At 40.0% G+C, this 23320-nt stretch overlaps 1 protein-coding gene across 3 annotated transcripts in view; it reads left to right on the top strand.

The window, feature by feature from the left end:
* The window catches only part of LOC311056845 (uncharacterized protein), a 37590-nt gene that overhangs the window by 2668 nt on the left and 11602 nt on the right, over positions 1-23320 (top strand). The window contains exons 2-31 of one of the 3 annotated variants that reach the window (XM_084073682.1): positions 55-131; positions 2157-3338; positions 3868-3915; positions 4144-4217; positions 4326-5014; positions 5152-5179; positions 5401-5438; positions 5547-5677; positions 5990-6080; positions 6174-6241; positions 6570-6623; positions 6729-6796; positions 7891-7943; positions 8344-8383; positions 8673-8707; positions 8862-8989; positions 9544-9673; positions 9854-10689; positions 10903-11131; positions 11871-12027; positions 13151-13312; positions 13765-13890; positions 14225-14270; positions 14362-14465; positions 14785-14909; positions 15087-15458; positions 15981-16264; positions 16641-16742; positions 17025-17095; positions 17185-17263. In XM_084073682.1, the coding sequence (XP_083929808.1) occupies positions 55-131; positions 2157-3338; positions 3868-3915; positions 4144-4217; positions 4326-5014; positions 5152-5179; positions 5401-5438; positions 5547-5677; positions 5990-6080; positions 6174-6241; positions 6570-6623; positions 6729-6796; positions 7891-7943; positions 8344-8383; positions 8673-8707; positions 8862-8989; positions 9544-9673; positions 9854-10689; positions 10903-11131; positions 11871-12027; positions 13151-13312; positions 13765-13890; positions 14225-14270; positions 14362-14465; positions 14785-14909; positions 15087-15458; positions 15981-16264; positions 16641-16742; positions 17025-17095; positions 17185-17263 (5627 nt within the window). The remainder of the gene's footprint in view (positions 1-54; positions 132-2156; positions 3339-3867; positions 3916-4143; positions 4218-4325; positions 5015-5151; positions 5180-5400; positions 5439-5546; positions 5678-5989; positions 6081-6173; positions 6242-6569; positions 6624-6728; positions 6797-7890; positions 7944-8343; positions 8384-8672; positions 8708-8861; positions 8990-9543; positions 9674-9853; positions 10690-10902; positions 11132-11870; positions 12028-13150; positions 13313-13764; positions 13891-14224; positions 14271-14361; positions 14466-14784; positions 14910-15086; positions 15459-15980; positions 16265-16640; positions 16743-17024; positions 17096-17184; positions 17264-23320) is intronic. The other 2 variants (XM_084073683.1, XM_084073684.1) reach the window with 2 other exon arrangements.

The following is a 23320-nucleotide window of genomic DNA, read 5'->3' on the forward strand; positions in this document are numbered from 1 at the left end:
GACATCTGAGGTTTCAAGCGACGATATATAAATACTTTGTTCATTTATTTACAGGGCCAGGAATGGTAAACCAAAACCAGGTGTCAGAAGTTCTTATTGGTTCCAGATCCTCCTACTTCTTTTAGTCACAGGTGAGCTCTGACATAATGACAATACGCATTTCAAGGGAATTTCTAGGGAAGGAAACAATACATGGCATGCAGACGATGGTAGAGCATCACTCATCTCATCATCATTAGCCTGTCAGCTGACTGAGGCACTGTCTGACCTGTTCCACGTCAGTCAGTGTCATCATGTAATCACCATACAGTACACACACGCACACATGCTCCCGCACAAACATACTGTACCTGTGAATTCACACTGGCTCCTACATATAGATAACCTGCTTGTCTAGTTTTTGTATTGAAGCCTAGAAAGATATGGAAAAGATGTGTGAAGAAGAAAGGATGCGGAAGTTGTATCGAGGATTATCTTAATAATATACCTTACATTTCACACAACACCAAAGATAAGGATAAAATAACATGGGATCAAAGAGAATGGAAAGTAGAAGTACATTAGCCTGAGTATATGTGATGTTTGGTCTGGTGTTCAGCACGGGTCCTAAGTTGTGCCTCTGAGCTATATAGCCTACTGCAGGGGTCTTCAACAGGGGGTCCGGGACCCCTAGGGGGTCCTCAGAGCTACTATAGGGGGTCCGCCAAATCTTTGTGTGATAGGATTTCGTTTTTTTACATTAACCACTTGAACCCTAGAATTCCTTTTCTGAGGGGAACATTAGCCAAAAATAGCAGATCTACAAGCTCTCAACGCCTTGTAGATCGGCTATTTTTGGCAAAGAGGCTAAAGGTGTAGATGAGGGAAAAAATAGCAGACTAAGTAAAAAAATAACTTTAATCTGAAACACAATTTTATACAATATAGAGGGGGTCCCTGCTTCATCTCTCTCTCAGCTAGGGGTCCTTGGCCTGAAAACGTTGAAGACCCCTGGCCTACTGTATATAAGTATGTGTGATATATATTGTTTATAAGATTGCATCTAAGGTTTGCAGGAGAGGCTCGTTTTGAACAAAATGAACGCAGTATCCGATTCCCGTGAAAGTTCACACGCGCCTGTTTTAGCGCCACCAGGAGGCCGATGCATTCCGAACATTGCTGGCCTGACCTGGCGGGCGGAGACCTGTGCTCCGGGGGGAGCACTTTTTCTAGTTTTTGATTGTGAAAGTGAGACAGGAAAGGTGGAGAGAGAGGGGGTCACATGCAGAAAAGAGCCTCTGGTCAGATTTTAACTTATGTGGTATGTATGCCCGTGACACATTGTGAGATTATCAGCTATTTTTGTGACACTGACTGTGGTGTGCAACCAGGTATAAATCTGGCTTAAAGACGGGGTGCCGTGATTTTCAGTGATCCCCCCCCCCCCCCCCCCCTAAAACATAATCATCAGGTATCATGGTTATACTAGGAGGAAGATTTTTTTCAAAAAAGTGTACAGAAAGTGTTAAAATTATGTTTTTATGTGGACACGCCTCCAGTTCATTAAGTATACCTGGTTCTCACCTTAGCACCTCCTCCACCACCTTAGCACCACCCACCTGTCCTAGTCCCTCGTCCTCCTAATGCCCACACCTTTTATGTTATGATAATGAGGGGGAGGGTATGTTTTTACTATTTCACTAAAGCACTGTTTCTCTATTGGCACGTTTGACCCTCAAGGTTTCAGCCTCCAGGTAGAAACTCAAAATAGTCAGAGAAGACATAAAACACCATAAAAACACTACCAGGGGGCTTAATGAAGTTCTATCAACCTCATAGACACATAAAAAAACAGAAAAAGTGCAAAACCATGGCACCACCTCTTTAAGAACCCCCCAGCTTCCAACTTGTGGGCACCAGAATCTTTTTACATTGCAGTCTGACAGTTTGCATGGAGAATGTGCTTGTGCAAAGCATTCATTGATTCATTCAACTGTGCTGTCATGAAACTTCAATGTGAAGTCGTCAATGCACAATGATGTGTTTCAAGACACCGTTGGTACTTTATGATGAGTAATAGGAAGCTTCAAAGTTGGAATATTGTGTAGAGTTGTTGATAAGGGCAAATTGAGCATTTACCCCAGTGGTGGTGAAGAGTCTGTGTTCTCTTTCACCAGGGCAGGCATCCTGTCGCCATGAAAACAATCGACCACCTCGACCCCCACCCATCCCATTTACCCTAGCCCCATCTAAATCAACTACCCTTGCCCCATCTACCCTACCTTTCCTAACCCCAACTACCCCCTCTAGCCAATCCCCATCTAAATCATCTACCCTTGCCCCTTCTACCCCACCTCTCCTACCCCCAACTACCCCCTCTAGCCAAGCCCCATCTAAATCATCTACCCTTGCCCCTTCTACCCCACCTCTCCTACCCCCAACTACCCCATCTATCCCACCTCTCCTACCCCCAACTACCCCATGTACCCATACCCCATCAAAATCATCTACCCGTACCCCATCTACCCCACCTCTCCTACCCCCAACTACCCCCTCTACCCAAGCCCCATCCACACCATCTACCCTAGCCCCATCTAATACATCTACCCTAAGCCCATATACCCCTTCTACCCTAACCCCATCGACCCCACCTCTCCTACCCCCAACTACCCCCTCCACCCCACCTCTCCTACCCCCAACTACCCCCTCCACCCCACCTCTCGTACCCCTATCTACCCAAGCCCCATCTACTCTATCCCCATCTACCCCACCTCTCCTACTCCCAACTACCCCATCTACCCAAGCCCCATTTACCCAATCTACCCCATCTACCCAAGCCCCATCTACCCCATCTACCAAAGCCCCATCTACCCAAGCCCCATCTAATACATCTACCCTAGCCCCACCCACCCCACCTCTCCTAACCCAATCTACCACTTCTACCCTAACCCCATCTAAACCATCTACTCTAGTCCCATCAAATACTTCTACCCAAGCCCCATCAAATACTTCTACTCTAGCCCCATCACATACTTCTACCCTTGCCCCATCTAATACTTCTATCCTAACCCCATCTAAACCATCTACCCTAGCCCTATCAAATACTTCTACTCTAGCCCCATCACATACTTCTACTCTAGCCCCATCAAATACTTCTACCCTAGCCCCAACTAATACATCTACCCTAGTCCCAACTAATACATCTACCCTAACCCTATCTACCCCATCTACCCTAGCCTCATCTACCCCAGCTCCTACAACAACAACCGCTAATAATTCAACAACCCCTGAGAGCACATCTAAAACAACTTCATCCCCAGCTTATACCACTGTAACATCAAACACGCCACACACTACAGGTAAGACACCCACATGTGTTATGGCAAGCTTTGTCCATATACTTGGGTTTCTACTTCACCCACTCTGTGTCATGACCACCAACTGCTTGTTAAATATGCATATCCGTATTTTTGCTTGTGAATCTCAACTGTAACAGCAGTTTGTCATATAGATACAGTGTTTTTATGAAGTACCTCTGAACTAAATAAAATATTCTGACTAACTAATTAATATTAAATATGTCATTTTGACTATGCTTGCACCTCATGGTTCACTAACACCTCAATGTCACTAAAAACAAAACTGCAGACCTCTCAAAACAAACTAATAAGACTACTTCTAGGCCCGAGCTCCCCCAGGATTCACCTTCTCCCAGCTCAGCTTTCTCAGAGTGCATCTCTCTATGGGCCTGGACTTTAAAATACTCAGTGCCCAGATACGTGTCAAACTACTCCATTTTAACATTGCGTCTGTGGCCAGAAATGTTACTTTGGTATTGTCTCAAGTATAATAAACACCTAACCTAACTCCTGTCTTTTGTGTCCTCAGAGACAACACATGGACACTGCAACGTTACACAGCCCTGCACCAATGAATGTAAGTACAAACCAAACTAGCAGATATACAAGCTCACGATGCAATCAATCAATCAATCAAGGCTATGATATTAGATATGATAAACAATTTACCACATCATTCAGTTTATTTACCCGACCTCAGGCACGTTTTTTCAGTGACTGACTTTGTTTGGATAAACTCGAGCAAAGATCAATACCCAGGTGATAATCTACTGTATATGTATTTATTGCGTATTCTTCCTTACAGCTGTGTACTACTGGATGGAAGTCACAGTGGACCTGTTTGGAGATGAAAAGAATGAGTCAGACATCAATGACTGGGTACAGTATTTAGGGCAGAAATCGAACTGAACATGGACTACATCTATGAATAAAATAAAGTGTAATTATGGCTTAATAGTCAGCATAATGTTTCTGTTTGTTTTTCAGCTCTATCGCTTGTTTGAGAATGACTTGGACAGCTGCTTGCCACGCAAATATAAAGAACCAAATACCACAGATTCACCTCTTCCAAGCACAACCTATGTCAGTCCTTCAGCAGACCCAACATTGACGTCATTAGAAACCAACAGAACAACGTCCACAGCCCCATACAACTTCACAACGACTACTACTTACAACTCTGCAACTACAAGCCATACAAACAATGTTGCAACTACCAAGTTAGATTCTACAGCAACAACTACCAAGTTAAAAACTACAGCAACACCAACTATGACAACTACTTCCAACTACATGACAACCCCATACAACCTTACAACAACAAAGGCCACTATGTACAACTTGGCAACTACAAAGGCCACTACGTTTCAAACTTCAACAAAAACGATCAATTTAAGACAAAGAGCAGCTGTAGAGTTTCTAACTACAGCAACAACTACCAAGTTTACAACTACACCAACACCAACTATGACAACTATTTCCAACTACACGACAACCCCATACAACTTGACAACCACAAAGGCCACTAACTTTACAACTACAAAGGCCACCAGGTACAACTCTACAACTACAAAGGCCTCAACTGACAACTTTTCAACTACAATGACAACTACACTCAATGAAACTCTTGATGTTAACTACACAACAACACTGAGAGGGCCCTCCAGCACAACCAGGTATCTGATCTCACTCTGGTGATTCCTTGTAAATTAATGAGTGAATGAAGGAACCGTGTAGTTTTCAATTCAGTCACAGATGAAGATGTGTGAGACATTTATGAACAAAGTAGACTTACTGTCACATTCTTTTGCAGTGAGATGACTGGTGCCCACCTATTTCAAGTAAGAAACATTTTTGTGCGTTAAAAACAAATTAATGAGAGACAGAGAGAGAGAGAGAGAGAGAGAGAGAGAGAGAGAGAGAGAGAGAGCGCGAGAGAGAGAGAGAGAGAGAGAGAGAGAGAGAGAGAGAGAGAGAGAGAGAGCGAGAGAGAGAGAGAGAGAGAGAGAGAGAGAGAGAGAGAGAGTATCTTAATCATTGTGGATCTATTTTGTTCTAACAGGGCATTGAAGTTGTATGTGTCAATAAAACCGGGTTCAGGTCAGTAAAAAATGAATTATATTTCAGCATTTTCAAATGATGCAGGCCTATTAATAGGTGTCATAGTCTACACACAAATAGTCTAACACTCTCTGTCTCTTCTTGTAGAAAGACCAACTGCTCAGTCCTACTGAAACTGAGGCAGCCCACACACCCCTGTTGTATCCTCCGCACACTGTGCCAGGGTGGGAACAGCTCTCTGCAGGCTCATGTGGTGGGGACAAGAGTGGACAGAGCGGGTGAGTCTCACATTATGCTGAAATAGGGCTGGAAAATATATCAATATTATATTGATATTGTGACACTAGATATCAACTGGGATTTTGGATATCGTAATATCGTGATATGGCATGAAGTTGTCATTTACTGGTTTTAATCACTTTATTTCATAATACTTTCAAAAATGGTCAAACATTTTCAGATATAGCAAAAATAGCCGATCTATAAGCTCACAGTGTGTCGTGTTGTTGTTGTGAGCTTGTAGATAGGCTATTTTTGCTATGTTTGAAACTTTCTGGGAAAAGGATCTAAGGATCTGTGTCATTGCACAGGAAGAACTTCAAGAAATGACAAAATGAAGTGTAATGATTCCGTCCAGTATCCACCAGCATGCATCTATTCAGGGTCGACCAATAGTTCATGGTAAGCAGCTCTGCATTCTGGAAAATAACATTTAACAAGGCAAGAAAGAGTTTGGTGTGTTAATTTTTATCATTATATATGGTTATCTTACAGCAGTCAAGAAGATGTGCAGCCTTATGTGCCTCCATGGACTAACTCTACTGGCTGTGGGGAACGAACAGGTAAAACTAGCTATGAAATAATTATAAATCACAGAATTAACTATTTAAACTAGAATATGTTGAAAATGTTTTTGAAGAATTACATGTATATATACATGGCTCTTTGAAAGACTTATACTACAAAGCAGGTTACATTACTGTATATCTTTATCTATAAGTTAACGTATGCTATCAATCTCTTGTAAACTTATATCACGCACGGAAATGGTGTATATCACATTTTGGAATTTCGTAAACTATTCATGTAGAAATATTCTTATATTGTTTTCTTTGTTGCTGTTCTATTAGAAATTACTTTTAAATGATGCATGTTGTGGCTATATTTCAGGTGGTGGTCAGAACAAGATGTCTTGCAACTGCTCTGCTTATTGCAATGGAACTGGTTGGTGCATTGTCAGCTAATGAGACTAAGCCATATCTGATATTCTTTTGAGCTATAGCAATTATGACTCACAACCCCATTCCTATTTTTTTGTTACTGTTTCAGATGCATACTATTATTTGCAGATTTCAATTCAAGACCCCAGCATTACATTTGCAAACATCTCATCTCAGGTAAGTTCCAAATGTGTATGCATGCATGTGTATTAAAATTGAGATTTTAAAATCACTCTTTGTAGAAGTAATCATCCATGCATACTGTATATTGAGCAGATCCCTTGAAGTCATGTTCCAGACAATTGATTCTTGTGCATTATTCACTATAAACAAACCAGACTATTCATAAGCGAGTTTTGCCTCTGTCAGGAGGGGAGGGGGGTGCAACAACCAAGTTAGATTCTACAAGTTAGGGGATTTTGTCATGGGGAGGGGACGACGACAAAGTGCACAATATGCATGGTTAACTTGGTACACTAAGGAAACAATACCAGTCAGAGAATCCTTTATGCCAGAGAGTTGCATATTAAATGAACTGAGTCGAGCACAGGCTACAGGTAATGTGGCAGTTATATCTGCAAATAGCAGGTGAGCTGGGCTCACAGATCAACAAATTGTCAACAGACAACAGTACAAATCTACTGTCACCAGTAGCCTATGGCTATTACAGTGCAAATACATTATCCTATAAACATGAACACTGAATAAAAACGTACTCCACCTGTAAAGTACTTCATCCAATAAAACAATTAAACTAGCAAAGTCGCAAAGTAAGCAAAAACAAACAATGTAACAAATAATGTAACATTCCACCTAAGTGTCACAGCTTGCTTATGTGTTATATCCTTCACGCACATGTCAGGGTGACAGATAGACAGTTCTTATTATTGTAGTTTGATGATTTTCAGAGGAAAAAAATATGCTCCTTACCTCCTGCAGGGAAGGGCCACTTAATGCAAATGACAAATCAATATGAGAACTGAATAAATAGCTAGATTAATCAATACCAAATATATATATTTTTTAAAATGAATCAATAGATCAGAACTGCCCCCCCCCCCCCCTATAAAACCGCATTTTTAACTTCCAATGTCAAAAAGGAAGCCTTTTCTAAACATCATCCTGTTTGCAAAGGTAACAAATTTGAGCAGTAGTTCTGATCTCATAAATGTTATCAGTGGTAGGCCTACTTTGACCATAGCTATACCTGGTTTGCACGCAGCAATTGATGGGTTGCCTACCAATTAATTGATCTCTTGATGTCCCTACAGATTTCTAAGTTGAAGAACCCAGTCAACCCACCACCTTGTACCCTAGAGACTGGGTAGGTTATGTTTTAATTGCACACACTTTCTCTTTCAGTTGCCTTGTAATTAATTGTATAAAACAGTTTCCTTCAGTAACATTGATCAGTATGGTAATATCAGCTGCAACATGGTTTTATATATATATATATATTATTTATTTATTTTTAGCCAACTGGGTTCTTTGAATGGTGGTTTATTTGTGTACATTAAGTTTTAATTAGTGTATCATACACTCTTACGTACGTATTCACTCATAGGTATTATGCTTTGTACTTAGTTAATTGTTGAGCACCTAGTAGCGTATAATCGCATGTTAGAAAGAAAACATAATGCCATCATCACAATTATATTATTGAAAATATGTGTTTTTTGGCTTTTGATGACAAATGAAAGAATCCTGATATTGTTTCTTTACAGTATTGTGTGTCCATCGCCTGCTATTGCATCTGCATATCAGGTAAAGACCTCCCCAAATTACTTTCATATGCCTCCTGTTTAACATGCTGTTTGAAATCAATAATTTAACAAAATATTAGCGCTGTCAAAATTGATTGGAGGAAAAAGTCCAAATTTAAATACGAAAAATTCTAATCCAAATGCAGAACATGCTTGAACATAGGATAAGTTAAAATTAAGAAAGACTCATAAGGTCTACAATAAAATGAAGAAATACAATTTAATCAATGCAATGGTTTATCTCAGTAGCTTGACTAAAAAGCACAATACATTTTTCTTTCATTTTGCAGGATGCACATCTAGACTGTGGAGGTGGAACAACAAAGTGAGTCTGTCATTAATTTAAAGTTAAATATTTCCTTTGGTTATGTGTCAGTAGTTCAGCAAACATGTTAGAAAAAAGTAAGACTTCTAAAGTACTGCTGTCTGCTTTAATTCTGATTGAAATATACTTCATAAAATTGCATTTCTGTTTGTAGTCTCCAGTCGTGTGATGTGATTCTGAGCTTTGCCCGAGAGGTCCCTGTGTGTGACGTTTCAGCTGCCGCAATGGCCGTGCTCTCTTCTGCCAAAGACATTGATTATAATGGACAAGTAACCAGAGCCGGTGAGTGTTGCAGACTATATACTGTACACACAGGTAGTATCGCATAGGGCTGGGCAGTTAACTGAAAGTATATCGAAACCGATATTTAGAACAAATAAGTTATAACCGACTTATTCTTGCTCAGGTAGGTTAATCAAATAAGCGAGAAGCAGGTTTTGTTTTTAATATTTTCTTTAATTTCCTATAAAGACAAATTGACACAAAAAAATCAACTAAATCAATTAGTCTGATTAATCACTTAACCCTGTATTGTACTTTGTTGTACAAGGTGGTGTAGAAAAATATTTTCACCATTTAAAAAATATATATTGTAATTAATCATAATCGAGGCAACATTTTGAAATAATCAGGAAATTGATTTGAAGTCATATGGCCCAGCCCTAGTCTCGCATATCCATACGATTGGAAATCTCTGCCCAGATCTCTGATCGTTTGGCTATGCAAGACTCACACACCGGTAACATATTCAACAGTAGCTCATAAAATCAACAAAATAAATGTTTTGTGTGCCCAGTAGAGCTTGTCATTCATGTCTGAACTTATCAACCACACAGCAATTTGTTCGCATTCAAGAGCTGCTGGAAATCCACTGCAGTCAAACTTCACTTTTGTTTCCATCGATTCACTACCGCCTTCTGATTTTTGTTCACCTGACGTGGCTGAACTCACAGCCACTTACACATGGTTTGTACAATCTCCCTTCATTACATTGAATAATAACTTGACCAAAACCCATTAGAAACTTGTCATGTAGGCCAGAGCTAAGTACTGTACTGTATCATTTTACATAATGTATATGCAACATCATGTCACATTTCTATCTGAACAGCATATTCACTTTTGTATGTCTCGTTCTCTTTCTAGTCCAAAAGGACGAAGTGTGTGCATACTCCTGGATGAACAGTGTAATAGGATCATTCCATCTGCTCCCACAACACCCAGCTCAAGCACAACAACACCAGTACCCATAAACACCACTGTACTGCAAAACACCACGTCCATATCTGTGAACGCAACCTCATCGCCACTGAATACAACTAGCCCCGCCCCTGTGAACGCAACCTCATCCCCACTCAATACAACTAGCCCTGCCCCTGTGAATTCAACCTCATCCCCACTGAATACAACTAGCCCTGCCCCTGTGAACGCAACCTCATCCCCACTCAATACAACTAGCCCCGCCCCTGTGAACACAACCTCATCCCCACTGAATACAACTAGCCCCGCCCCTGTGAATTCAACCTCATCCCCACTGAATACAACTAGCCCCGCCCCTGTGAACACAACCTCATTCCCATTGAATACAACTAGCTCTGCCCCTGTGAACGCAACCTCATCCCCTTTGAATATGACTAGCTCCGCTCCTGCTAACACAACCTCATACCCATTGAATACAACTAGCTCCACCCCTGCTAACTCAAGTGCAACCCCATTGAATAATACTATCTCCGCCCCTGCAAACACAACCTCATTCCCATTGAACACAACTAGCTCCGCCCCTGTGAACACAACAGCAACCGCATTGAATACAATGAGCACAACCTCCTCCCCACACAATATTATAACTGCAGCTGGCAAGACCACAGTGACCACAGTACAACCCAACAAACCTACAACTACAACCACAACCACAACTACAACTACCGGAGATCCTTTGAAGCCTACTGGAAACCCGACAAATGCCTCCACCACCATCATAGGTATGATGTCCGCTTGGATGTGTGCAAGAATGTGTTGCCTTCAAAATCGTAAACAAACTTAAACTTTTCATGGGTTTGCTCATCTAAAGTTAAACGAGAAAAGGTTCTTACTTTCTTCATACTTTCTTAAACGGCTGTTCTTGGACTCTGCTGCATAGCCTCAGTCATAAAAGCTTGGAACATAAAATAATTGATATAGTGTATCGCCCTCAGAATCACCAACCACAACAGGGGGCAGCAATGAGCAAGCTGCTGACAGGTTGCTGGAGTTAACCAAGGACGTTTCCAAACTCAACTCCAGTCAGGTGGAGCAGCTGGTGTCCGAGTTGGAGGCTCTCCTGAGTGGGCCCAACGTCAGCCTGGCCCTGGGGAACACCTCGATCAATATCGTCAGCAACCTACTGGATGCCCCTTCAGAGACGGTGGCCTCCTCTTCCAAAAGGTCAGCTGTGATAACGAGAACATTCAGGTTGACTGAATTATAACATCAGTTGTCACAACACCGATTTGCAGTGATGTTGAGCATGTCCAGTCCATCCTATATTAAAATTGGCTTAAAGGAGCAGTTCACCCAAAAAAGTACTTATTTTCTATCAATTGCACACCCCATGAAGCCTTGAATTCATGGAGATTTTTTTAGTTTTTGTCGCATTCCTAAGCCAATAATTTGATGAGCGGCAGAGTCTCCTACTGAGTCTCCTACTGACAGATGACCCAGTCATCAAATGATTGGCTCAGGAATGCAACAAAAACTAAAGAAATCTCCATGAATTCAATTAAGGCTTCATGGGTGTGTAATTGATAGAAAATAAGTAATTTTTGGGAGATTTGCAGATTTAGGCTGACATCGGCATACCCAGTCCATATATGGGCATGCTCGATTTGCGCTGACATTGGAGCTTCCCATCCTTATGGGCCGCCCGCCCCCCACAGACACAGCCAAAACTTTAACTTTATAGTAGATACATTACATTTTTTCACTTTCCTGATATTTCCCATTTTATAACTCATGTTGGCATTAAACTGGCATATGTCTGTTTGATATATACTAGCATTTTCTTTTGTTAGTTAAATTAACAACCCGTTAAATTACTGTGTGCTTGTAGGGACAACAATGCAGTATATTACTGTATTACTACTACTACTGCTGTTAATAATAAATCTGTAATTGTTTGAATCAGGCTCATAGGAATTGTTGATACAGTGGGACTGAAGCTGGTCTTTCCAGGAGATACAGAGACCATTCTGTCCAGAGCTCTGGCACTCTCTGTGAAAACAGTGGACGGCGGCAACTTTGAGGAGACCACTTTTTCTATATCAGACCCCAAAACTGTACAGGTATGACACAGACATTAATAAGTTAGTAGGTTTTCTCAATGGGGGTGGTACAGCCCCCCCAGGGGGTGTACAGAGAAGGTCAGGGGGAGCTGGAAGCAATATTTTAAAGGGAGGCGCTGAGGTGCTCTTGGGAGTGAGCAGCAGTTTAATATATTGAAGTGCACATTTTCTTCATTTCATCCTAGACTTTTTTCATTAACTCTGCAGTCAATTGAGGAGGTGGTCTCTGAATTGTGTGTAGTGGAAGCATGTCTGGAAAGGCTAAAGCCTAATTTATACTCTGTTGTACAACGCTGTTGCTTGCTGAAAAGAACACATCTACATGCCAACAACTCGTCACAATGCGGCGTTGTTGGCAAGTACATATGACCTGCTGTCACATGTTACCATGTTACCCGTGATATGGTACCCTGCCATTAAGTGCTGTGAGTTCTTTTTTTCTTTTTCCCTGGGAAGTAGACTAATCATTAATAGCAGTCCAGTAAGTATGTAGGACTAGTAGCCTGCCAAAGTTTGTACTTTTTCCCCTTTAAATGCCATTGACAATGCATTGGGCGCTTAAAGTTTAATATTTCAAAAACTACAAATCATTTCAAAGTAAAACATCTCAAGGATGCATGTCTACAGTAAGGTGGAATTATTGAACTGTGAATGGAGTTTCTAGGTGAACGTGTTTTTTTTAGGTCCCAAAATCTTCCATTGGCCTCCATTATACATTTCTGAACTTTTAAAGGAGTATATTTCTAAAACTATGAAACATTTCAAAGATTCCTTTTCAGGCAAACATGTCCACAGGAAGATGAACATTTTGAAGTTTGCGATCGCATGATCACATTTTTCTGGAGGGTCTACTTAGCTGATGCCATTCTTATCCACTCACTGTGTACAACAACTGCAACCATGGCATAAGATTCAGCTCCAAGATCATCAATAGAAAGCAGGACAAGGCACTCAGACATGGTGCCAAAAACAATAGTCCTGTGGTGCCCGAAGAATGAATCGAAGAGTCAAGGCTAGAAATATGAAAATATGAAAAATGGAATGGCAGTAGCAGTGCCAGTGATGCATACTGTCCAGTGGTTGGAATCACTTTATTAACTGTCCTATTTGTCCTGTCCTGTAGGTCCGTGGCGATCGCAGAGCCAGGAGTGTGAGAGAAACGTCAACTGTGCCTCAAGCCTCAGTCAGGTTGCCACCATCTCTCACACAGCACCTCAGCTCTCAGGAGCAGCAGCAGGCCTCCAGAGTCCAGTTCAACTTCTACCAGAAGAACACACTGTTCCAGGTATGCTCTCACTAGTCAAGCCAAAGCAGGACCACATGATTCCATCAAAACCGAGTGAAACATGAGTGTTCATTTAACTTTTGCTGTTCGGGTGGCGTACAATACGTATATGTGCCAGGTATGTGTTTTTTTCCCCAAATGATGTCAACACTGGTATCATTTAACCAGTTTAAAGCTGCAATCCGGAACTTACATGAATTAATAAAACATTATTTTAACCATTCTGTATGGTGGTCTCCCTACTATTCCACTGAGAAATGTAGACCCAGGTGTCAGGTGGTTGACCACTAGCACTGCCTGAAGCTCATAGTGCAATATCGCCACTGATCAAGAGGAGAGACCTTATTGGCAGAGTGGTAGAAATGTGGTCTCTCATGTGGAAGACAATGATTCAAATCAAGATTGCAGCTTCAAGATTAGACATTTCAGTGGTTTCCAAATGTTATCTTTAGGACAAATCTTTGGGAACTCAGCGCAGGCTGATCAGTGGGATCGTGGGAGCCAGTGTGGCCAACCTGACCATCACAGGACTGAAGGAAGATGTCTATATTCACCTGAAGATCTCGGAACCTATTCCGGTGAGTTGTGCAACTGAATATATATATATATATATATATATATATATATATATATATATATATATATATATATGTATGTATATATATATATATATATATATATATATATATATATATATATATATATATATATATATATATATATATATATATATATATATATATATATATATATATATATATATATATATATATATATATACATATATATATATATATATATATATATATACATACAGTATATATATACATATACAGTATATAAATATAAACATTATTGAATTGAATTATCTATCATAATCTGATATATTTTCTTTTATAATCTTTACCACAGGCTAACTTTGTGGCCACATGTGTGTTCTGGGATTTTTCCAGAAATGGTAAGTTGTCCACTGCCTGAATGAAATAGAGGTATACTAAATATGAATTCCCATCACAGAAATGTTGATTTGCTATGATGTGGTGCTGCAGATGGAGCAGGCGGATGGAATCCATTTGGCTGCCATGTCCGCAACAGCACGGATAACGTGACCACCTGTGGTTGTGACCACCTAACCAGTTTTGCTATACTACTGGTATGTACATGGTAAAACTGTTACCTTCAGATTCATGTCATTCACCCAAATATAATAACTGGTGCATAGGGCTGCAGCTATCAATCATTTTATTGATTATTGAGAAGTGTGCTTTTCATACATGTATTTTCATTTTTTAAATACCTGTGATACACGTTGAAACCCACATTTAGCAGACTGTTTATTATTACATGAAATGATACAATGTTACATTGTGCTGCATAGATGGCAGCTCAAGGAATGTGTTCAAAGTACATTTGTTAATTTCCTCACTTCAGTCTTTACTATTTAGAAATTGTTGTTCAAATTATTCTCACAGGACATTGCCAGAGAGACCCTAGTCAGCCGCATAAACGCAACAATCCTTACCTACATCACATACATTGGCTGCGGGATCTCCGCTATCTTCCTGTCCATTACCCTGCTCACGTACATGTCCTTTGGGTGAGTCAGAAAGCCACACGCTACACCAGATTGTATCTACATCATGTTGTATATTTATTCCTTCTCTTCGATAACGAAGGTCTGAACATGAAATTCTAAGCTTAGAGACAAATCACAGTCCGACTGACACCACTAAACCCAGCGACGGTTCTTTCCTTTCTATTTGACCGCTTGCAGAAAGTTGCATAAGGACATCCGAGCTAAGATCCTGATGCAACAGTGTCTGTCGTTGCTGCTGCTCAACCTGACATTCCTGGTGGACGCCTGGCTGGCTCTCTACCCGGAAGCCGTGGGCCTCTGCATCTCCACGGCCTGGTTCCTCCACTACTTCCTGCTGGCCTCCTTCGCCTGGATGGGGCTGCAGGGGGTGCACATGTACCTGAGCCTGGTCAAGGTGTTCAATACCTACATCGCGAACCACATGCTCAAGTTGTCACTGGTCGGCTGGGGCGTCCCGCTCATTGTGGTCATCATCGTCATCGCGATTGACAAGGACAACTACGGCCTGGTCACCTATGCGAAGTACACCGATGGCACTTCGGACGACTTGTGAGTCTTAACAGTGATTTTTTAATTATTATTAAAACAATAGCGAATAAACGGTTTCATTCAAAAATTATGCGTCCACCATTTTGAAGGGTTGTTTTGTGAGTAATATTCAGATCTTGGTATCATGGTGTTTTGGAAATGCTAAAGAATTTCTGGCAGCAGAATATTTCCAAAATGTTGGCTCTTACTTCGATCTTGTTCTTTGTGAGCCATTCTAGATAAAAGCGCTCTGCTAAACACCTACATTGTTAACCAGGGACGTGCACAGATAGACTCTAGGTGGTGCTAGAGCACCTGCCCTTTGCCCTCTTGACCAGAAGTGCCCTTTTGTAGATCGGCTATTTTTGGCAAAGAGGTATAGGTGTAGGGGGAAAAAAGAGCAGACCAAGTAAACAAAAAAAAGTATAATTTACTTGAGCACCTGCCCCTCAAAATGTCTGTGCACGCCACTGTTGTTAACTGTAATCCCACTAAGATTTTGAAACCTGTCCATAGACGCTCTCCTTGTCCTCTCTCCCACAGTTGTTGGCTTAAAAACGACATCGCCTTCTACGTGGCAGTGGTGGCGTACTTCTGCGTCATTTTTGTGTTCAACTGCAGCATGTTTGTGGTGGTGATGGTGCAGCTGTGTCGCATCAAGAAGCAGAACCCCCACAACCAGCAGCAACGCAGCGCGCTACAGGACGTACGCAGTGTGATGGGAATCACTATGCTGCTGGGCCTTACCTGGGGCTTTGCTTTCTTTGCATGGGGGCCTGTGAGTCTGGCCTTCATGTACCTGTTTGCCATCTTTAACTCCTTCCAGGGTGAGCTTCACTTGACTTTGTCCCCTTACAAAGCAGGAAGTACGTGCAGGAATTTGTGTAGTTTTATTAGGTTTCCAGTCTAATAATAATAATGATGAATTCTGTATTTTATATAATTTGTGTGTGGCCAATTAATATTTAAAAAGAGATATAGGTATAAAAGTTACAATATATAAAATATCGACCAATTAGAAAATGGGGCATGGCAAGCCACACCAATGAACCTCCAACCATTTTATGATGCATTGTATGATGCTTGGTTAAAAAAAGTCTGAAAAAAAAAATAGGAAAAAACGCGTTCGTGGCGCAGTGGTAAAGTGCTACTGTGGCTACTCTAAAAAAAATAATTTAAAAAAAGGCCATTTTTGTCTTGCAGGGTTCTTTATCTTCGTGTTCCACTGTGCGGTGAAGGAAAATGTGAGGAAACAGTGGAGGACCTACCTGTGCTGTGGCAACCTGAGACTGTTAGAGAACTCAGGTTAGTCTCAAACTTTGCAATGTGGATACAAGTGATACATATAAGTTTACGGAATTATAATATGAACAATATGTTCTTGGCATCTGATACTGAGGCCATATAAGGTTGTAAACAAAATGTGAAAAATCACTCTTACAATAAAATAGATTTCAGACAATAGATTTAAATAGTTTTCTTGTCTCTTTGAAAAACAAAGTGAAAGACAAGCTGTAAACGTATTTGTGTAAACAGAGATTTTACAGGCATTTGACCATTTTCCGTGTTAAATGTGTCTCTTCATAGAATGGAGTCGCACAGCAACACAAAAGACATGGAGTCACACACAGTCGACAGGGCAGACAAGGCATTCTTCGGTAACTATATATTATATTTGTTGCATATACAGTATAATACATGTCAATAGAATAGAATTTAACTAGGGGAACGTCTTCTCTCCTTCAAGGCTTCTCGGTCCAACAACTCCTCCAGCCCTTCCTCTTTGCTTGTCAATGACCCATCATCGGAACCATTCAATGGCATCGGTGAGCAAGAAATATACTCATGGTTATGTTAATATTAATTCAACTCTTGAGAGTGGTACATTTTTACCCTCTCAAAATTAATTTAACACTGAGGATTTAACTGTGCATTTTCTGCCCATATTTAGATATAACCATGTATGCATTTAATAATCATTATATCAGGATTACAATAATATGCATGAGACCATGGCTTTCAGTCTCATTCATGACCAATTGATCCTCTTAATCCAGTGCTGGTTTGACCTTTCACTTTTCAATAATTAAATGTGGAAGCCTGGGCCACCGGACTATTAGACAGTGTTTGGTCATTGACATTATAGCCCTGTTAGAGATATATTACGCAATATCTGTATTGTGTTTACTCTTATTCGGGCTGCATTTATCGTAAATCTTCGTTGTGATTATTCCATTAATTACTTTTGAATAAATGTAATAATTGAGAAGATCGTTTTGTTATTATATATATATATTTCTTTTATATTATTCCTCATTTTGCTGTTTTCCCCTGAAACCCTTTTACTGTTACAGAGTAGAACTGCCTTAGAATCACTGCTGATGATGTGGCCATAGCTGAATGGTTAGAGAGCCTGCCTGTCAAGCCATACATTCCAGGTTCAATCCTAGGGCTCAGGATTTGTGTCAAAGTGTCCCTGAACAAGACACATAAAAGAATAGTTCACCCCAAAAATACTTATTTTCTATCAATTACACACTCCATGAAGCCTTGAATTCATGGAGATTTTTTTTGTTTTTGACACATTCCTGAGCACAGACTCAGACATATTGGTTGGATGCATGGCGCATATAATAGGCTATCGCATTGTAGATTAGTAGGCGAACAAATTACTCCCGCGGAGACATCAAATTTCTCTTTTGGGCCTTGAGTCTTGGGACTGTTGGAAACCTGTCCTGGTTGGATTTGAACCGGTAACCTTCAGGTTACAAGTCCTGTATCTAAACCACTGCACCACAGAGGTTCTGACTTATTCTGTTAACTTAGCCTGGCAAAGTTTGTACCCTTTTCCCTTTAAATATCCATTGCCATTGACAATGCATTAGGCGCTTAAAGTTAAATATTTCAAAAACTACAAATCTTTTCAAAGTAAAACATCTCAAGGATGCATGTCCACAGTAGGGGGGAATTTTTGAACTGTGAATGGAGTTTCTAGGTGAAAGTGTTTTTTTGAGGTCCCAAAACCTTCCATCCGCCTCCATTCTAAATCTCTGAACTTTTAAAGGAGTACAATTCTAAAACTATTAAACATTTCAAAGATTCCTTTTCAGGCAAACATGTCCACAGTAAGATGAACATTTTACTTAAAAAAAAGGTCACTACAAAGTACTACCATTCAACTCTAAATTGCCTGAAACGTACTGAAAACGAACAGGTTTTTGGGGGGACAATTTACCGAAACGTTTCGATAAAGAGAAAATCGTTTCGGTAAAAAGAACATTTACTAAGTCCAGAGCTCGATGAATGTTAGGGACGAAAAAAAAAGTCACTACAAAGTACTACCATTCAACTCTAAATTGCCTGAAACAGGTTTTTGGGGGGACAATTTACCGAAACGTTTCGGTAAAGAGAAAATCGTTTCGGTAAAAAGAAAATGTACTAAGTCCAGAGCTCAATGAATGTTAGGGACGAAAAAAAAAGTCACTACAAAGTACTACCATTCAACTCTAAATTGCCTGAAACGTAAAATTTGGGGGTAAAAAGAAAATCGTTTCGGTAAAAAGAAAATTTACTAAGTCCAGAGCTCGATGAATGTTAGGAACGAAAAAAAAAGTCACTACAAAGTACTACCATTCAACTCTAAATTGCCTGAAACGTACTCCTACCAGGTTTTTGGGGGGACAATTTACCGAAACGTTTCGGTAAAGAGAAAATCGTTTCGGTAAAAAGAAAATTTACTAAGTCCAGAGCTCGATGAATGTTCGGGACGAAAAAAAAAGTCACTACAAAGTACTACCATTCAACTCTAAATTGCCTGAAACGTACTCCTAACAGGTTTTTGGGAGGACAATTTACCGAAACGTTTCGGTAGTTTTAGAATTGTACTCCTTTAAAAGTTCAGAGATTTAGAATGGAGGCGGATGGAAGGTTAGGGTTAGGGTATAGGGACCTCAAAAAAACACGTTCACCTAGAAACTCCATTCACAGTTAAAAAATTCCACCTTACTGTGGACATGCATGCTTGAGATTTTTTCTTTTGAAATCATTTGTAGTTTTGGAGATATTTAACTTTAAGCGCCCCATTCATTGTCGATGCGGCAATGGACATTTAAAGGCAGGCTTACAACTACATACTTACGCCTAGTAACCTCATTCATACTTTAAAATGTTCATCTTACTCTGGACATGTTTGCCTGAAAAGGAATCTTTGAAATGTTGCATAGTTTTAGAATTGTACTCCTTTAAAAGTTCAGAGATTTAGAATGGAGGCGGATGGAAGGTTTTGGGACCTCAAAAAAACTCTTTCACCTAGAAACTCCATTCACAGTCCAAAAATTCCCCCTTACTGTGGACATGCATCCTTGAGATGTTTTACCTTGTAAAGATTTGTAGTTTTTGAAATATTTAACTTTAAGCGCCTAATGCATTGTCAATGGCAATGGATATTTAAAGGGAAAAGGGTACAAAGTTTTTGAGGCTAAGTTAACAAAACAAGTCAGAACCTCTGTGGTGCAGTGGTTTAGTTACAGGACCTGCAACCAGAAGGTTACCGGTTCAAATCCAACCAGGACAGGTTTCCAACAAATACCTGACTCTTGCACCGTTATCTGATCTTTCACTGAAGAGCGTGTAAGACACCATAGAAAGTATGTACCATGATGGAGCAGTGGTTAAGATTCAGGCCTTACACACTGAAGGTCCTGAGTTCAAATCTCGCAAGGACATCTTTCTAACTTTTACCTGGGGCTTTTACCTTTATATAATCTTTCAGACAAATTCCACGCAAGTCAACAGAACATGTAAGGACCTCTGTGGTGCAGTGGTTTAGATACAGGACTTGCAACCAGAAGATTCCTGGTTCAAATCCAACTGGCACACTTTTTTTTTCTTTCCCAAGACTCAAGACCCAAAAGAGTCTTGAGTCGAACCAATTACTCCCGCGGAGACATCAAATTTCTCTTTTGGGCCTTGAGTCCCAAGACTCAAGGCCCAAAAGAGAAATTTGATGTCTCCGCGGGAGTAATTGGTTCGACTCAAGACCCAAAAGAAGGTGAACTGACTGTAATGATTCAAAATGTCATATATAGAATAGAAACCCCATTCAAACTTTAAAATGTTCATCTTACTGTGGACATGTTTGCCTGAAAGGGAATCTTGAAATGTTTAATAGTTTTAGAATTGTACTCCTTTAAAAGTTCAGAGATTTATAATGGAGGTCGATGGACGAATTTGGGACCTCAAAAAAACACTTTCACCTAGAAACTCCATTCACAGTTCAAAAATTCCACCTTACTGTGGACATGCATGCTTGAGATTTTTTCTTTTGAAATCATTTGTAGTTTTGGAGATATTTAACTTTAAGCGCCCCATTCATTGTCGATGCGGCAATGGACATTTAAAGGCAGGCTTACAACTACATACTTACGTCTAGTAACCTCATTCATACTTTAAAATGTTGATCTTACTCTGGACATGTTTGCCTGAAAAGGAATCTTTGAAATGTTGCATAGTTTTAGAATTGTGCTCCTTTAAAAGTTCAGAGATTTAGAATGGAGGCGGATGGAAGGTTAAGGTTAGGGTATAGGGACCTCAAAAAAACACGTTCACCTAGAAACTCCATTCACAGTTCAAAAATTCCACCTTACTGTGGACATGCATGCTTGAGATTTTTTCTTTTGAAATCATTTGTAGTTTTGGAGATATTTAACTTTAAGCGCCCCATTAATTGTCGATGCGGCAATGGACATTTAAAGGCAGGCTTACAACTACATACTTACGTCTAGTAACCTCATTCATACTTTAAAATGTTGATCTTACTCTGGACATGTTTGCCTGAAAAGGAATCTTTGAAATGTTGCATAGTTTTAGAATTGTACTCCTTTAAAAGTTCAGAGATTTAGAATGGAGGCGGATGGAAGGTTAGGGTTAGGGTATAGGGACCTCAAAAAAACACGTTCACCTAGAAACTCCATTCACAGTCCAAAAATTCCCCCTTACTGTGGACATGCATCCTTGAGATGTTTTACCTTGTAAAGATTTGTAGTTTTTGAAATATTTAACTTTAAGCGCCTAATGCATTGTCAATGGCAATGGATATTTAAAGGGAAAAGGGTACAAAGTTTTTGAGGCTAAGTTAACAAAACAAGTCAGAACCTCTGTGGTGCAGTGGTTTAGTTACAGGACCTGCAACCAGAAGGTTACCGGTTCAAATCCAACCAGGACAGGTTTCCAACAAATACCTGACTCTTGCACCGTTATCTGATCTTTCACTGAAGAGCGTGTAAGACACCATAGAAAGTATGTACCATGATGGAGCAGTGGTTAAGATTCAGGCCTTACACACTGAAGGTCCTGAGTTCAAATCTCGCAAGGACATCTTTCTAACTTTTACCTGGGGCTTTTACCTTTATATAATCTTTCAGACAAATTCCACGCAAGTCAACAGAACATGTAAGGACCTCTGTGGTGCAGTGGTTTAGATACAGGACTTGCAACCAGAAGATTCCTGGTTCAAATCCAACTGGCACACTTTTTTTTTCTTTCCCAAGACTCAAGACCCAAAAGAGTCTTGAGTCGAACCAATTACTCCCGCGGAGACATCAAATTTCTCTTTTGGGCCTTGAGTCCCAAGACTCAAGGCCCAAAAGAGAAATTTGATGTCTCCGCGGGAGTAATTGGTTCGACTCAAGACCCAAAAGAAGGTGAACTGACTGTAATGATTCAAAATGTCATATATAGAATAGAAACCCCATTCAAACTTTAAAATGTTCATCTTACTGTGGACATGTTTGCCTGAAAGGGAATCTTTGAAATGTTTAATAGTTTTAGAATTGTACTCCTTTAAAAGTTCAGAGATTTATAATGGAGGTCGATGGACGAATTTGGGACCTCAAAAAAACACTTTCACCCAGAAACTCCATTCACAGTTCAAAAATTCCACCTTACTGTGGACATGCATGCTTGAGATTTTTTCTTTTGAAATCATTTGTAGTTTTGGAGATATTTAACTTTAAGCGCCCCATTCATTGTCGATGCGGCAATGGACATTTAAAGGCAGGCTTACAACTACATACTTACGTCTAGTAACCTCATTCATACTTTAAAATGTTGATCTTACTCTGGACATGTTTGCCTGAAAAGGAATCTTTGAAATGTTGCATAGTTTTAGAATTGTACTCCTTTAAAAGTTCAGAGATTTAGAATGGAGGCGGATGGAAGGTTAGGGTTAGGGTATAGGGACCTCAAAAAAACACGTTCACCTAGAAACTCCATTCACACTTCAAAAAATCCACCTTACTGTGGACATGCATGCTTGAGATTTTTTCTTTTGAAATCATTTGTAGTTTTGGAGATATTTAACTTTAAGCGCCCCATTCATTGTCGATGCGGCAATGGACATTTAAAGGCAGGCTTACAACTACATACTTACGTCTAGTAACCTCATTCATACTTTAAAATGTTGATCTTACTCTGGACATGTTTGCCTGAAAAGGAATCTTTGAAATGTTGCATAGTTTTAGAATTGTACTCCTTTAAAAGTTCAGAGATTTAGAATGGAGGCGGATGGAAGGTTAGGGTTAGGGTATAGGGACCTCAAAAAAACACGTTCACCTAGAAACTCCATTCACACTTCAAAAAATCCACCTTACTGTGGACATGCATGCTTGAGATTTTTTCTTTTGAAATCATTTGTAGTTTTGGAGATATTTAACTTTAAGCGCCCCATTCATTGTCGATGCGGCAATGGACATTTAAAGGCAGGCTTACAACTACATACTTACGTCTAGTAACCTCATTCATACTTTAAAATGTTGATCTTACTCTGGACATGTTTGCCTGAAAAGGAATCTTTGAATTGTTGCATAGTTTTAGAATTGTACTCC

The sequence above is a fragment of the Gymnoscopelus microlampas genome (genome assembly GCF_963454915.1).
Source record: "Gymnoscopelus microlampas genome assembly, chromosome: 12".
NCBI lineage: Eukaryota > Metazoa > Chordata > Actinopteri > Myctophiformes > Myctophidae > Gymnoscopelus > Gymnoscopelus microlampas.